Raw genomic sequence first — 18,565 nt, forward strand, 5'->3', positions numbered from 1 at the left:
GGGGCCGTTTATGATTTTATTAATTCATCTAGACCCAGTGGCGTACGCAAGGGAGGGGTTTAGGGGTTTAAACACCCCCCTTGAGCTCAGACAAAATGGCAAAAATAAAAATTTTAGTAGAAATTATGCGAGCTATTATTTTCTAAGACTATGTATTTTTATTAACCTTATGCCTACTTTTTTTTCTCACGGTATTTCTCAGAATACTGAAAAAACATTTACTATAATAGGGTTGTACTTTTGAAACCAATAAATTCACGTGATACTGTTATGGACTGGTTCCTTTCTGTCCTGCCAGTATAGTTTTCGAGACTGGCTGTCATTCGCGAGGTCTTTACGCGATGATTCTGGAATCCTAGACGTTCTGTCGTCTTTGAGACAATTCGAGAATTTTGGTGACGCGGTGAAAAATTATATAAAAGGGGGAACGGAGTACAGTGGAGTTAGTTAGTCAGACTAAGAGTTATCTCTGCCGCTTGTCTTTCGGAGCTTGTCGCTAAATCGGTTTTGTTTTGTCTTAACAAAAAGTTCATTCAATCGCCGAACCCGTCGTCGCCAGTATTTAGACTACTGAAGAAATCAGTAACAATACCAGAGATACTGTGCTCGTTGAAGTTATTCATTCCAGCTCGAAACTTTGAGATCGTAGCATAGCGGATATTTCTGTGCCAATATATACATATATTTGCTGTTCTTGGATCTTTAGGATTTAACAATTTTTAACACAAGAATTTAGCAATTTTTAATTATTTTGAGAAAAAATCACGATCTGAAATTAGTGAGGTGACAGCATCTAATACCAATGTAAGTTTTTCTGTCGTACAGAAATGTGATACTTCAGTTGAAGAAAATGTTTCTAGCATAACAAAATCTGATGAATGTGAAAGTGGCCCTCACAGTGTTACTTTCCACCCATATGACATTAAACTTTTTCAGAAAATATCACATTATGTTCTTAAACTTAAAAAATCAAATCAAAATTTAACTAAACAATGTTGTCTAAATAAAAAGTCAAAATTTTCTATCTGTCTAAATTAGGGAAATAATAGTGCTTTATAACAGATTCGAATTTCTTTCAGTAGTTTCAGAAAATTATGAACACCCCCCTTGAAAATATTCTGCGTACGCCACTGGCTAGACCAATTAAAATTGTTGAACTTTATTAAAATGTTTTTTTTCCTTATATATTTCTTTATGTCCATGATTGTTTTTAGAAAGTATGATATCCTTTATTAAAATGTATCAAGTATAAAAAAAACTCACAATTGAAAAAAAAAAATTTTTTCAAAAAACATGAATAAAAAAATCACGAAATATCCGCTATAAATAATAAGAGGACAGTAAGAAAATTATGCGAATTTTTAAAAGTCAGTAAGAAATTGAATGCCTGTCTGTCTGCCTTTATAGTCTCCTAAGCAATTCAACCGAGAGTGATAAAATTTGGCATACTGATAGTTAAAAACACGGGAAAGGTCAATGTTCACATTAGAACTTTCGACTATCAACCATTCGACCGGGATGAGCAAAAAACAAATTTTCTGATGAGATAAATATTACGCATATTAGCAATTTAAATTGAAGATTATTCTTATTTTAGCACACAGATCTAATTAAAAAAAATTAGTTTAATTAGGTGCTTTTAGTGTGTTTTCAAAAAATTATTTATATTTAGTTCATTACGTGAGGTGAGCACAAATAAAACCAACTTGAATAGTTTTCATGATTTCTCGATTTTTTTAAGTTACACGCAATTTTTTATGCATTACTCCTTATAAGTTACACGCAATTTTTTTTAATTGCTTTCCATAAGTTACATGCAATTTTTTATTTATTTCTTTTTTGTGCAGACCCATATAAAATGTTTTATTTTTTCAAAAAAAAATCTTGAAGTATTTCATTTTACCCTTTTTCGTCTTAGTCTTTATTAAGTAGTAGGAAAGAAATGCAGCATATTTTTTTCCTCCAGAAACACGTCTTAATTGCACAACTATAAACAAAATAAACACGTGGTTACAGATAAATTTAAAAATTCTAATTCGGTGACGCAATACCCATGCACATGCCATTCACGTTAATAACAAAACTTTAATATATAAATAAACATTAAGGAAGTGCGATAAAATCCTAAACATAAACGTTTACAATTTTATTTATAACAAAAGAATACTGCTAACTAATGCGAAAAAAATCTTTTTCCAAACATTTCTGCCGAACCGAATAATTAAAGGCTCAGATAGCCTGATTGGTTGGGCATTTGCCCATGTGCAAGGGGTTATAAGTTTGATCCCTGCAGACTGAAAACACTCCGTGTAGTAACTGGTAACTAGTTCATGTTAAATCTGTCAGATAACAAAGCCCTTAGTTTATTTTATTTTTACCATGTTCCCATAACAAATTATACCTCTCTGAGTACTGAATTGGAGATTGATTGTTCTCTGGTTCAGGTCAAAATCATGATGGTTGTATGAATGGGTCCGCCCTATAAACGGCTGAAGTCGTGCTCCTGACCTTAGATGGAGCCACTGAAAGTAAAAAAAACGCACCTTCTGCCTTAAATTCGTTTGATTTCACCAAGAAGGCTTGCTGAGAAGTGGCATTAAAAACAACAACAATAGAATAATTAAAATTTTTAAACTACTTTTTGGATCGGGGGCTAAAATTGCTCCTTGTACTGGATAACCAAATTTTAGAACCGTAGAGCTAGTAATTCTTTAGTTATACGATATTCAAAATAGGCTTCCGGGAAAAGGACAGACAAAAATGGTGAATAAACACAGAAGAAAAGTTTAAAAGTATCAAAACAGTATTCAGCATTTTCAGAAAATATCCCCATTTTTTCTTATATAATCTGTTTTTATAGCGAACAAAGCAATTATCAGATCTGAATATTTACAAAGCTGCTTCTAAATTTTTCTTATAAAACGTGAAAATAAGAAAGTTTTAGTGTATTGTTAATAAAAACGTCAATATAATTACTAGTATATTTTGACAGCTGCAATAATACATAGAGGGAGTTTCTTAGACGCACAATTTGTCTTAAGGAATTCTCGTGATCTTAACAACAAAATTAGGTTTCAAACTTATGAACGAGGACCGCTATAATTTAAAATGATGTTTTTAAGTTATTCTTTAATTCTTATTTTTTACTTTCCGTGCATTGTTTATTCAAATAATAATTGCATTAATAAATATTACAGCTCTGACATTGTGCCTCAAATTATTGATCAAGCTCCAGAACAATTACTACAGGTATATTGAATATTTTTATAGTTTATTTTAAATTTTATTTCATGACACAGTTTGTTTACTTTAAAATTATAAACGAAGGCCACTAGAATTTAAAATGATAATTTAAAGTCATTCTTAAATTCTTATATTTTGCTTTCCATACATTATTTGTTTAAATAATTGTATTAATAAATAACTTCTGGCTTTATTCCTCAAATTATTTACGTAATTTTAGAAGAATTATTACAGGTATAGCTAATAACATTAAAGGTTTTGTTTATTTATTTTCATGGCTCGATTAGATCTTAAACTTATATAATATTACCACAATAATTTTACATGAGATTTTAAGTTATTTATTTAGTTATTATATTTTGCTTCCTGGGTGTTGTTTTTTCGTTCAAATAATAATTGTATTGAAAGATATTAACATCTTGATATTGAGACGGAAATTATTAATCTTGCTCTTGAAGAATTATTACAGGATTGTGTTTTTATAGTTTTTGTTTATTTTATTTCACGACGTAATATATTAAAAGTTAAAAAACACCACAATATTTAAGCTAAGCGAAAAGATAGCTTATTTCATGCATTGTTCCACAAATTATATCTCTAGTTCCAGAAAAATTACGACTATAGTTAATAATTTTAGAGTTTTCATTTTATTTTAGTGATAGTTTTAAATGAAATTTTTTAAATTAGTCTTTAACAATTATATTTTTCTTTCTGTGTTTATTTCATTCAAATAATAATTGCTTTTAAAGATATTACAGTTCTGACATTGTGACACAAATTATTCTTCAAATTATCAGAAGAATTATTACAGGTATACTTAATAACTTAACAGTTTTTTTTTATTTTATGAAAAACAGATAAAGTTTGCTAGTCTGCTTACTTTTCAAATACTAGATTTTTTTTCCAAATTGTATGTCTTATTTTTAATTCAGATAAATAAATTATAAGATAAGACATTAATAAGATAAATTTGATTTTTTAAAATGCTGTCGATTGGTCTTAAATTGTATTAATAAACGCCTCCTAATAAATGCTAAATATGTTCATTCTAACAAAAAACTCACTAACCTGACTATCAGTGTTAGTATATACGCTAGTTTATTTAAAAATAAACTATTAATAATCCCGTTTATTTATCATATATTAATTTTTATTTATTTGAACTTATTGGTTTTTAAAGAGAAATTTACCTGTGAACAACTATGAATATTTTATTTCTTTTCTCTCTTTTTCTAAAAACAAAAAAAAATTATTTTACTTATTACTGTATGAAATTAAAAAAAAAGAGTAAGGACAAATAAAAAAAATCTAACCTTAAAAACTTGCAGCTTTTTAGTGCATAACTACATTTTGGTTTATCAGCGCACAATATTTGAGAACTGCTTCAATTCCTATTTGGAGAGAATATTCGAAAAAAAAACTATCTTCTGTTTCATATTATTTTTAATTCCACCAAAAAGTCCTCCATGAAGATTAGCTTGTCCCTATGCTTGATCTAAAAATTTCGTATTCAACTGGGTTGGGTTCAAAATTACGAGACTACCGAGTGGAACATTGATAGCTGTAAACTAAGAATTGGGTCGCCAGTTTAATGCTGATTATAAAATGAAACTTACCCAATAATTTTTTTTAAAAAACATAAAAAACACACATAAAAACTTGATTATTGCGGATATTTTTTAAACAAAATGTTGTCTTATGAAAATTTTACTCACTGTTTGCTTTGAAATAAAAAAAAAGTGAGCAAAAGACCGAAGCAAAAAAAAAATCTACCCTTAAAGGCAAATGATTCTGGGGTAAATATAAAATTGTATTTTAAAAAAACTATATTTGAGGTCTGCATCTAATCTGATTCAGAGAGACAAAAATCAAGTTAGTTCAAAAATAAGAAAAATCTGTATCATTTTAATGTATATTTTCATACCCTACATGGTTATAGACAACAGTATTATCGTCAATACAAATTTGCAATACAAAGTTTGGACCCCTTAATGTTAATTTTACTTTTTGCGCATTTTGGCATAGCTCGAGAACTTTTTTAGACAAATTGAAAAATATTTCTCACAATTATAAAATTCGCTTGTCCTAAAGAAAAAAAAAATTATATTTATTTTATTGCTTAAAATTATTACTTTTTTATTAGTTTATTTAATATTCAAAAAGCATTCATATTGTAAAGTATACATCATTTAAATGCATCATTTTAAAAAAGGAAATTTCAAATGGCAAAATACAAACGACCAATTTTGTTTGTCCAGAGCTACTTATTATTTATTTTTTCCTCATTTTACATTAAGTGCGATGGAATAAAAAATTAAACATTCAGTTATTAGTTCTAGAATTATGAACTGTTTATTTTGTAATTAAGTACTAGATTTTTTTTTATACTTTAACAGATAAATTTCGAAGGTCATGAAATTAGTTGTGGAGAAGAAACTCCAAAACCTCTTACTGTGGATCCACCAATGCTAAGTTTCGAAGCAAAGGACAACTCACTCAATACATTAATTATGATTGGTATGCCTTTTCTCCAACTACAAAGTTACTCAAATAAGAATTATTATTTTAATTTAAGTTCTTTTAGCTTGTAAGTTCCTTGCCTAAGTAAGTTACTTATATTCAATTTTAGTTTCATAGTTCATTTAGTTCCTTTTATTCAAATTTAGTAAAACTCCATTATCTGTAATTTAGTAAAGCAGCATTTATTGTAATTTGGTGCAGCTTCTCTTTAATGTAATTTAGTATATCCCAACTTGTAATGTTTTAATAAAACTTCATTTGTTAAAATTTAGCGGAGTCCTATTTTCTGTTGGTTTGTATAGCTTCTTTTTATTGCAATTTAATATATCTCCATTTAAAATGACTAATTAAAACTTCATTTGTTGCAAGTTGTTGTTGTTGTCATTAGGGGAGCTCCGTTCTTTGTAGTTTCATACAGCTCCTATTAATTGCAATTTAATATATATCCATTTAAAATGAATTCAAGCAATAAAGAAGAAAACAATGGAAATAAAAATAAAAATATGTCCACCGAAGCCGACGTGTTCAGGGGTACCAGCTCCGGAAGCCATAGAACAAAACCTTTTCTATTGAGAGAGCGGACAAACGTCAAAATTAGCTCTCTCAGTACCCCGAAGGTCTTGCAGAACTCCAGGAAAAAATACAGTAGAATACACAAAATCAAATCAGAAGAGAAGTTTCAAACAAAATCTTAAGAATACAATACAAAAGTCTTTTGTATTATTTTGTAAAAGGTTTGGTTCTATGGCTTCAGGAGCTGGTACCCCCTGAAGACGTCTTCTTCGGTGGCCATATTTTCATATTTTTATTTTTATTTCCATTGTTTGTTTGTTTTTTCTTCATTTTTTCAACTATTCTTTCTCTTAAAAATTCTGCTGCTTTTAAGCTTGTTTCTTTCAAAGAAAGTTCTGTTAGTATAGAATTAAATATTTTGTATTATTTTACAACTCCATTTAAAATGATTAATTAAAACTTCATTTGTTAAAATTCTTTATTTAGTCTTTTTGTTGAAATTTAATAATTTAAATTCAAAAATTAAAATTAATCCATTTAAAATGGTTTAATAAGTCTTCATTTATTAAATTTTAGCTAAGCTCCTTTTTTTTGTAATTTAGGACAGCTTTTTTTACTGTAATTTACTAAAGCTCCATTTATTGTATTTTGTAAAAATTCTATTTGTGAAAAATTTGTAACAAAACCTTATATTATGATATATTTAGATATCAAGAAAAATGATTTCGCGATATAAACTAAAAGAAAATATTTGATATACAGAATGAATGAATGTTTAAAGCGACATTTTTGAAGATTGGAGTAAATATGTTTAAAAAATTGTTAGCTTACAATAACAAATCAAGAGATATTCTTAAATTTATCTACTTTCAAATCAGAAAAACTTATTAATTCCTAAAATTCTTTTTAACTGTCACCATGTCTCCAGCTCTCAAAAACAGGTGCCCATTTTCAAGACCTGCCAGACGTGAATGAGAAGAAGCGAAAATAATTTTGTTTTTTCTCATTCACGTCTGACAGTCTTGAAAATGGGAGCCTTTTTTGAGCGGCTTACATATATTTTTTTAAGCGAATAAAGTTCAATCCGGTAATAGCTTATAAGATTTCAACTAAATAATACGTTTAATTTAAAATGCAAATATTAATTAATATTTTTTTATTATTGCATATTTTGCAAGAAAAAAGCTATTGTTATTAATTTTTACAACTTTTGAAAATAAGACATTTTTAAACTAAAGACGCCATTTTTAAATGTTATGCTATTTTATTTTTCTTCAAATAAATATGTTTTGTTTTCAATATGAACATAGACTACACTTCTGTCAGAAATGAATTGTGATTAAGTTGCATCTATATTTCTATCACCCTCAGATCCAGATATTCCTAACCCAGAAAATCCAACACTGGCCAATTTTCGACACTGGGTAATTGTAAACATTCCAGGAAACAGGGTTCAAGACGGAGATGTTATCTCGGAATACGTAAACCCTATGCCACCTAAAGGATCAAGTAAGTTCTGAACAAATAAATATACTCATACTATAAAAACAAGAGGAAGTTTTCAAAGCGATAAAATGTCTTAATATTTGATATTTCTTAAACAGTAACTATAAATCAAAATATTTTCAATAAGTAAGACTGTTACCATTTACAATTGTATTCTTATATCCTAAAAAGTGGAAAATTAGCTCTGGATCATGTAAATCTGTTCGGAATCATGGAAAGAAGAAGAAAGTGACAATATGTTTTAACATTTAATTTTTTTATCATTAAGTTAACAATAATTCAAAATATTTGCAGTAAGTAATACTATTACCATTTATAATATTTTAAAGTTTTGTCTTTAGAGTTCGTTCAATTAGTTCTCAATAATGTAAATCTGGTCCGTATCATCGAAAAAGGAATTCAAACAGATAAAATGTCTTAACATTTAATATTTTTTAACATTAAATTAACAATATAAATCAAAATATTTGTAGTTTATGACAATATTAACATTTACAATTTTAGTTTGTAATATCCTAAAGCTTAGCATTTAAACAAGGTAAAGGCATTTAATAAATTCTGAATCACCTAAATCAAGGCACAATCATAGAAAGAAAAAGAAAAGAAATAGTGGTAGTTACGCCACAATATCACGAGTTGTCTTAGTTGCTAAAGACCGGGAGAGCTGTATTAAGTTCACCGAGTTTTGCCATTTGTCGTGAGAGCTGCATTAAGTTCTCGGTTATGTATATCTCCTGTGTCGGTTGCTATTAGCAGTCCAGTGTATGAAGAATCCCGTTGTGTGTAAATGAGACTGAGAAACAACACCACGAGGAGGACATATTGAAGTCAACATTTCGATGTGTACCATCCATCGCAGTAGGCGTGTCCTAGTCGAAATAGGTGTTACTTACGAGGTAGGCGTGTTCAGATCACGTCCGCAGATTTTCAGTGTAGGAGAGACAAGTTATTGATAATGTCAACCTTTATCTATCAAAAGATGCCTCGTGATTGAATTGAGTTAGCATATATTATATACTAGTGAATTGAAATTTAATAATTGTAGAGGTAGTTACGCCAAAAACTTTTGTAGACCCCTGGATTACACTAATTAAATATTACTTTGCAGATCCACACCGATACATCTTGCTGGTATACAGACAATCAGAACTGGAATCTAGCGAAATGTTGCAAGACAAGAAAACTAACTTCAGTTTAGATGAATACATCAGAAAACATAACATTGACAATCCTTTCGCAGGAAATTTCTTCTACGTCCAATATTAGTTGTGTCATTTATAAAAATATCATTTATAGCCAGAGCCGGATTATACCTTTTGTAGGCCCTAGGCATAGCCGTTTTTGGGCCCTTCCCCCACTCCTCCCCTCTTTTCAAAATATATGCTAAAATTTTCTTGCATATTTTTTTTTTACATTTTTATTAATATGGATTTTAATTTACAAATTTGTTTATCGATCTTTATCTGCAATACCGACATACTGCCGATATTGCAGTTGATATCGATAATACCATTATGTTCGATCGATAACTATGTAAACACTTCACGTCAACAAAACAACAAACCAGCAAAGAAAACAATGAAATTGATAGTGAGATTAATTACAAGAAAAATTTATACTACAAATAGCTTCATAGTTTCCATGATACTACTATGATAACTAAGTGAAGGAAATTAGCATTGTCAAAAGTAAATCTTTTGAAATTATTTATAAATAAATTTGCAATGTAGGTTAAATGTTTACTAATAGAAAAAAATGATTTAATACTATTTTAATAAAATGTTAGTCACGTTTTTTCAAAGGAGTCATTTTAGCAATTGACCAATGTTTTTTATATATATTTTTCAGGATCATAAATTATAGTCAACAACAAATTATAGTTTTTCGTAGGCCCCTGAATTTCGTAGGTCCTAGGCACGTGCCTATAGGTTAATCCGGCCCTGTTTATAGCAGAATAACATCATTTATAACAGAAATAAATGTAACTTTATTTACATAACGTCCTGTTCAGTGTTCAAGAACTCAAAATGATTTCGAATCATTTGTTAGTTACTTTGGTATTTTTGAGGAATAAGAATTGTTTTTCTAAAACGATTTAAAAATATAAAATTCAAATCTTCCTTGAAATATGCAGCAACAATTTATTTACTTACTGATAAACATAACACTCAATTTAACATAGTAACATAGGAACATAAAAATCTTATGTCGTTTCTTTCGGTTGCCGGTAAATCGCGTGATTTTGATCCTTAATAAACAGAGAAAGTCAAGACTTTCTAAATTGAGTACTTGCACTTCAAGAAGAAGATCATATGAACCCACAGATGGGAACTATGACGTCAGTGCCAGCCAATAATTTATATTTATATTTACTTATAACCATCGTTGAACAGCTGACTCAAATTTAGGTTTACGACTACTAATGTTCCACTCCGTAGCCTTGCAATTCTGAACCCAATCCAGAAGACAAGGGAACTCCTGGATCAAGCAATGGGAGAAATATGCCTTTGTGGAAGACATTTCAGATCAAATAACTCGCATTTGCGTTACATGGAGAGAAAAACAACAAAACCCACCCAAAGTTACCATGGAGGCAAGCGGATTCTAACCAATAAAAAGCCTATCACTGAGGATATTTTTCACTTTAGCACTGTGTAAGCGGGATGTGGAATTCGTATCGACATGCCATAGCTGGGATTTGAATCTGGTTCACCTCTTTGGAAAGAGAACTCATTGGAAGGGATCTATCGCCTGAGCCATCACGACTCCCAGCTGATCGTTTGGAGAAAAAAAAATGGCGTGTTAAAGTTGGGCTAAATTTCTCCACATAAGTTAAAATATTAATAAAAGTAAAGTTATTAAAACACAGCTCTGTATCGCTCATGGAATATGTTAAAATATAATCCTTTCTCGTCTACATTTTTACTTAACTTAGATTTATTACTTGTTTACTTATTTTAATGTAACAGTGATATATTTTTGTTTTGTGTACCTGCCCACTTCGATGCATAATTAGTTTATGTTCTACTTGGCTGCTTGCCGGTTTTGTGTTAAGTTAGACACATGAAGTGAAAGAATTGAAATCCTTTTAAAGGAATCTTTGCGAAAGGATATTATGTGTGCCAATTCAGAAAATTGATATCTGATGGGCTTGACTTACTCGAAATAGAATGGAAAGAATAGTTCCTAACGAAAACAAATGTCACGTTTCAACAACCAATCAGGATCGAGTTACCCAGACTACGTCACTGGCAGGTCTCCCATTGTCATCAGCGTAAATTAGTGTAAGATATAAATGTATTTTCCAAGTGTGACTTAGTTATTTATTTCTTAATTAACGATATTTTCAAGCAAAATCTATTTATCATATTGAAGTTTGAGTTTATTTATTATTGATTGATTTGTTTATTGAATTTCCATTTTATTTAATATTGATTGATTGTTGATTGAAGTTGCAGTTTATTTAATATTGATCGGTTGTTTATTGAAATTTGAATTTATTAATTATCAATTAATTGGTTTATTGAAGTTCGTGTTCATTTAATATTAATAAATTAATTAATAGATGTTCAAGATCATTAAATAAAGAAAAAAAATGAGTATGATTGTTGTTCATTTGTGGCCAAATTGTTAAAATGTCGGACTCGTAGCCGGAAGGAAGTCGTCTTCCTCCCAGTTTATGCTAATTTTTTATTTCTTAATATTGAAACTGTTTTACGGGTAAAGACGCTCCATTTTTCTAAATAAAACTATTTATAAAATAATACGTTACCATTCTCTTACAGTTACGCACAATTGATCTAGCAGCCAGTTTAAAACCGTTTATTTTACGGAAACTGTTTAGAATATAAGGAAAAATAGAGGAGGAAAATGAAAAACATATTCATTGGTGAAGTTGCAATGGTAACCTAACTAAATAATGCCGGTTAAATTTCTTACCGAATAACAGAATTCTGATTTGGAAACAAAATCTGTGTAAGAAAAGTAAAATTTAAGAATTTTTAACATGATAATTTGCAATTTTTATGCAATAATTTGTTTGTTTTTAAAAACAAAATTGATACCGAAGCAATTGAAAGAACTAGAAATAAAAGGCTGAGTTTATAAATGATTTATGATATCATGATTATATTCTATTATGATTATATATTATTATGATTATATATTGTGATTAATATGATTTTAAATAATATCGCTAGAACTTCCTTGTAGCAGAATTATTAATTTATTGATTATAAAATGTTGCACGTTATTTCTACAAATTTACATTATTTACAAATAATAAATAAATTCACCCACTTTTCTTTTAAAATAGCTTATTTACTAAGATATAGTCCATTCATACATTGAAATTAAAGTTACTTAGTAATTACGCAGTTCCAATCGCAGCTGTTTAGAATTAATTAGTTTACAAATTAAAAAGCAATTATTTATAAATTTATAATATTTACTAATTGTAAAATATTGTACACTGTTTACTTGCTTCTACACTATAGGATAATTTAGAATAGTAGGATAGGTTAATCTTACATAATCTAACATACGATAATTTTCATATGGTTAGTCCTACTTAATAATTTGTGTACCGATTTAACTAAATTTAGCTTGAAATTTAAGAATAATAACAAACTAAACAAAGATATGGTGAGTTTTAATACTGATTATTAATGGAAATTTCAAACATTTATAAGTGAATATTATTTAACAATAATACTCAAGTTAGTGAAGGAAAAATATTTATTCAAATTAATTTTATAACTTTTCTTAACTTATTAATTTATAGGGAATAATTTTTCAAAATGTTTTTTTTTTATCGCACGTTTTCTTTTCGTTTTAAAAGCATACTTGGGTAGATATGGTCAGAAATTCAATTAAATAATTGGATTTAAGTCTTGGAAATATATTAGGGAAAAAAATAGTTTCAAACGAGATTAATAACAAGTGAGTTCACACAGTTTAATTTTTTTTCTTTTTTGCGGAAATTTTCTCGAAGAATTTAGTTTTCGTAAGAATTTGTTTATTTACAAAAGTTTTTGAGCACTTTTTATTTGCAACTTAAATAATTTCACCGTAATTGTTTTTTAATCAAGTCATGTCTAAATTATTTCGACAATATTTAATAAAAATAATAACAGAAACTAATCTAGATATTTATTTCTCTTACATGACACCAAAAACGCAGATATTTATTTATCTAAATTGGTAACACTGCAGTCATTTACAATAATTTTTTTTATTTTTATTGTGTCTTAAGTAATAATTTAAATAATGTTAAATAAGAAGTTATACGTTTGTTAGGTTGTTAAGTAATAATTTTAATAATTATGAAGTAGCATTAAATAATTAGTTATACATTAAGTATTTGTTTAGATTTTGTTACATTATTTTAAATAATTAAGGGGTGTTAAATAATTTGCTGTACGTTGAGTATTATATTCAAATTAATTGTGTTAGAGAATCTTAAGGTATAGTTTAAGCAGCTATGAATAGTTAGTTAAATATTGAGTACTTATTTTGAATAATTTTGCATTTTTATAGAATAGTAAAAGCTTAATTTCGAGGAATTGTTTATTTTTGATATTTTTCAAAATGGCTGTGGAAATTTTAAACGTAAATGGAGCATACTTTCATACCAATTGTTTCGAGCAATAGCGTAGATATATATATGTTACAAGATAGGTTATGTGATAAGATATATGTTATAAATGTTATAAGATACTGTAAGTTATGGCCTGAGAGCTACGTGAGAAAGTAGTACATCACGTACTATTGCAACATTAGAACTGCTACAGCACGTAATAGTAAAGCATTGGGATTTGTTTCCAAATCTTGTTTCATGATAGATATGGAAATAATTTTAATGTTTCAGCAGTCTAATATGTTGAAATGCTCCGATCTTATACTTCCGGTGGTTTGTGTGATTTATTAATTCCGGAGAGATTATGTATTAAAATTCAAAATTAAAAATTATTAAAATTCAAGGTCAGTATAACCTGGTCTGTAGGGCACTGGGCCCATGTCCCAGAGTTCGTGGATTCGAACCCCGCCTGACGAAGACTCACCGTGTAGTAAATGGTGACTGATGCACGTTAAATCTGTCGAGTTGCAAAGTCCTCCATGTTCCCATAACAAATCAATACCTTTGGGGGTTCTGAATTGGAGATTGATCGTTCTCTAATTCAGGTCAAAATTACGATCTGTGGATGAATGAATGGATGCACGAATGGTTCCGCCCTATAAACAGGTGTGACGCATGGGTATGGCAGAAGTCGAAATCTTGGCCATAGATGGCGCCACTGGAAAAAAAAGAATAATCGCACTCCTCTGCCTTAACAGGCATAGGAAGAGAGAGAGAGATTAAAATTCAAAACGTAGAGAACTTTTACAATATCGCGGACATCACTGGAAAATAGTTAAAACTGAAATCAAAATACTTCAAGACATAGGGAATAGCTAGTAATACATAATAGTCCTTATTAACAATAAATAGAAATAACAACTAGTAATAAATAGTACTGCTTATTAACAATAAATGAAAATAACACCTGGTAATAAATAATACTTCTTGTTAACAGTAAGTAGAAATAAACTAAGTGTAATTAAAAAAAAACTATTTGCTAAGATTATTCCTGAACAGTAATCTTAAACAAAAAAAAATTACATTTAAAAAAATCTGTATTTCCCTTTTTTTTTAAATTCATTTTGCAACATATAGTAAGATTGCACATATAGTATGACATATAGCAACAAATAGTATAATTTGAAAGAGTACGTAATTTATTTGCAAATTGAAATTCTATTTGCAAAAAAGTTTGTTTAAAAATTTAATACCGTAAAAACCTTGTTTTTTGATTCCATATTTAACTCTCAAGTTTGTTGTCATGCAACTGACTATAAGAAGTTATCACAGTTTCGAGACTCAGCCAAAATTTATAGAGAAATTTTAGAGAAAAGCCACAAAAATAATTCCCACTTTCTCTAACTCAACTAAAAACTTTGTTTTTCAATTTTCTACTAAGAAATCTTAGTGTAGAAAGTAATAGGTACATTTTAATTTAACACTAACATGTAAAAACATTATATTTCACTCTTAGTATGATAATAAAACGAAACCTTGTTTTCGTAATCTTGCTACTTAATCTTGTTTTTTTTTCTATTTACTACTAAAATTTATTTTCTACAAGTTTCCTAGAAAACCTAAATAATAGAGAAATTTATAATGTGTATTCCTAAAATATTTCTAAGTATTATAACAGAAAAATATTGATTCATTTTTATTAAGATAATTACTCAGTAGTGATTATTTGTTTCTACCCAAATACTGCTGATTTGTTTCGAAAGACAATTCAAGAACTTATTCCAGACTATTTATCTTAGGAAAGGCTCCCACTCAACCTTCTTAACATCCTTTGTAACAATGTAATTAACTGTATTCTTGGCAGCTTAACTAATTACTGTCATTTGCAGTGATCTCTAAGTCTATTTTCTGAATAAACTATTGCGCTCTACACTAAGCAGACGGCATTTCGAATTTGTGGATCGCGATAAACATCCAGTAGATCAGACACAAATAACCATTTCGTTTCGTATTTTATTTCTAAACAGTTTCGAATAACGGTTAAATAATATTTTATTGTTGTTTCCTCATATTCAACAAAAACAGTCAAATTACCATAAAAAATGATGGTATTCAAATTATTAACTGTGAGAATAAACTATTCTGAATAAACTATTGCGCTCTACACTAAGCAGACGGCATTTCGAATTTGTGCATCGCGATAAACATCCAGCAGATCAGACGCAAATAACCATTTCGTTTCGTATTTTATTTCTAAACAGTTTCGAATAACGGTTAAATAATATTTTATTGTTGTTTCCTCATATTCAACAAAAACAGTCAAATTACCATAAAAAAATGATGGTATTCAAATTATTAACTGTGAGAATAAACTATTCTGAATAAACTATTGCGCTCTACACTAAGCAGACGGCATTTCGAATTTGTGCATCGCGATAAACATCCAGTAGATCAGACGCAAATAACCATTTCGTTTCGTATTTTATTTCTAAACAGTTTCGAATAACGGTTAAATAATATTTTATTGTTGTTTCCTCATATTCAACAAAAACAGTCAAATTACCATAAAAAATGATGGTATTCAAATTATTAACTGTGAGAATAAACTATTCTGAATAAACTATTGCGCTCTACACTAAGCAGACGGCATTTCGAATTTGTGCATCGCGATAAACATCCAGTAGAACAGGCACAAATAACCATTTCGTTTCGTATTTTATTTCTAAACAGTTTCGAATAACGGTTAAATATTATTTTATTGTTGTTTCCTCATATTCAACAAAAACAGTCAAATTACCATAAAAAAATGATGGTATTCAAATTATTAACTGTGAGAAAAATCGTTTAATGACTGTTTTCAGCAAATACGGTTAAATAACCAGTTTTTTAAACATGCCAACTAGGCCCATCTAATGAAGCTACTTAGTTCTTTGTAGCTGGGTACATACTGTAACCGTGAGGGGTGATCTAAAAATCTAATGACTGGCTAAACGGAAGTTCGAAACCCAACGTTGACAATACAGTATTTTTTTATTCCTTCAGCAGATGAAAGATTACCAGTGTCGTTAACAGTGTCCTGTACTCCCAAATTATTAACCATGGCACATTGGAATACTAAACTATCATTTGCGCTTAGATGGCAACACCACAGAGCTGCTTAAAACAACAAAGTATATTATTTTCTATCTCTCACAATAGATAGCACCACCATAAAACACTTTTCAGGGTTCATTAGACGGAACACAACTCAGCACCAACCTGATTTCAATGTCCAGTTAAATTTAATTTTTCGGTTTTTTAGCCTTGCTAGATTTAAATGATTATGAACCACATAGTTTCGTATTAATGGTTCTTTTAACCATATCAGTTACAAATGGTTTCAAAATCGTAAAGGTAAAGACATGTTCCGAGCCGTAAACAGATTGCGGCCCGTTGTTTTACACCAATTTTAGAATAAAAATTCTAGCATTGTATATTTAAAGTATAATACAACGTCATTGCATTTAAGTTATACCATCCCGTGAGATGCATTAAGTTTTCAACGTAAATTATTGTATAGATATATTTTTTTGAATTCTTGTTTAAAAATGAGGTAAAAAATGTATTAACCTTGGGGGATATAAATTAACATTTGAGCGAAGAAGAAACAAGACGAATATGCAATTCTGCATAATCATTAGTGAAGAAGATATGATATAAAGAAACAATAAAAATATAAATACGTTTTTTCCTTTAACCATCACAAAAGTTTTTATTTTTTTCAATTCTTCCTTCCTCAGCTATAATTCGTAAGATTTTGAAATTTCTTTCTGGCTTCGGTATTTATTTCTGACCCGAAATTTCCTGCTTTTTTTGGCTTATTTAACGAAAATTATTCTATAAATACATATTAAGGGTGGCCACTATAAAACACTCTGTTTATAGGGGATAGTGGAATAAGTTAATATTCAGATCATATTCCACATGGTTCATTGGCTAATTTCTGACTTGACATAGTGACAACAGCCACTGCAGCTCCAAGCATTATTGAACTAGTTGACTCATGTCCCCAATTTACGCACAATTTTGAGCACCACAAATTAAGTCGACAGAAAGAGGATATACCAAGCACCAAATCAAAAACCATTGTGTTTCGGCACCATTTAACTGCAGACGACTGGTCAAAATTGGATAATCAGCAGAGAGGCAGCTAGTACCCTGATATATTCTCTAAGGCCCGTCCCCGACCGAGGGATAGTTCAGCACAATTGATGAATTAAAATTGCAACTCACAAAGAATAACATTCAAAAACATTTCAATCAAAAGATTAGAATGAAAAAAAAATATACAAAAGTTACCATAAAAACTTTTCAATCATAGGGCTGTTACAAGGAAGTACAGTGAATTATTTAAGGAATAAAGTTAATGATATAAGGAATAATCAATCTATAATTTTATCGTTAGCGGCACTATATATTTCAATCTATAGTTGTATGGACGTAATATTTAATTTGTGATATAAACAGTGGAGTTAAAAGAATGTCCATACTCAATTTATAATTTTATAAATATTCCAAAAAATGGTAACATCCCATAGCTTTGCAAGATAATTCAATTCATAGTTGCTCGAACATAATATTTAACTTGTGACATAAACAGTGCAACTAAAAAAATGCAATATTTAGTCTATAATTGTGTCGATAGCTGCAATATGTAATTAAATCTATAGTTATATGAACGTATTATTTAATTTGCGATGTAAATAGTGGAATTCAAAAACTGGCATGATTCAATCTATAATTGTGCCTATATCTGCACTATGTAATTCGATCTATAGTTTTATGGACGTAATATTTAATTTTGACTAAATAAACTTATAACCGCAAATCTGACAGCTATAGCTAATAACTTGTTATTTCAAGTAAATACAGTCTACCAGAGCACAAGAACGAGACAACAAAATCTAACAAACAAATAACAGAAGATGTAGACAGATATAATAAACATCAAAACGTGTCTTACTAGAGTTTGAAAATTGAGGATGCCCCTAATAATCGTTTTTTTTTTAACTCCTCTCGCTTTCCGATAGCAATAAAACTAGTCTTGAAGTCAATTACCTTCACCTTCCTTATTAATTTAATGTTTAATACGATAGCAATCAAACATTTCTGATAGCAATCAAACTAGTTTTGTAGTTATTTACATTCACCTTCCTTATTAATTTA

The 18,565-nt window shown here is 29.1% G+C and overlaps 1 protein-coding gene across 1 annotated transcript; it reads left to right on the top strand.

The window, feature by feature from the left end:
• Positions 1-2,998: 2,998 nt before the first annotated feature.
• Positions 2,999-11,384, top strand: LOC107439024 (protein D2-like). The gene is made up of 4 exons (XM_087161541.1): positions 2,999-3,249; positions 5,640-5,760; positions 7,648-7,785; positions 8,891-11,384. Exons 1-4 carry the CDS (start codon positions 3,109-3,111, stop codon positions 9,046-9,048), a joined length of 558 nt encoding a protein of 185 aa, XP_087017667.1. The 5' UTR covers positions 2,999-3,108; the 3' UTR covers positions 9,049-11,384.
• The last annotated feature ends 7,181 nt before the right edge of the window (positions 11,385-18,565 follow it).

The sequence above is a fragment of the Parasteatoda tepidariorum genome, chromosome 4 (genome assembly GCF_982258835.1).
Source record: "Parasteatoda tepidariorum strain Cologne lab strain chromosome 4, Ptep-v5.0, whole genome shotgun sequence".
NCBI classification, from domain to species: Eukaryota; Metazoa; Arthropoda; class Arachnida; order Araneae; family Theridiidae; genus Parasteatoda; species Parasteatoda tepidariorum.

Bases quoted from the DNA above. Each gene is read 5' to 3' on its own strand.
- LOC107439024 (XM_087161541.1), top strand. From the start codon at position 3,109: ATGATGTTTTTAAGTTATTCTTTAATTCTTATTTTTTACTTTCCGTGC. The intron at 5,761-7,647 runs GTATGCCTTTTC...TATCACCCTCAG, and splicing joins CAATACATTAATTATGATTG to ATCCAGATATTCCTAACCCA. The intron at 7,786-8,890 runs GTAAGTTCTGAA...ATTACTTTGCAG, and splicing joins TATGCCACCTAAAGGATCAA to ATCCACACCGATACATCTTG.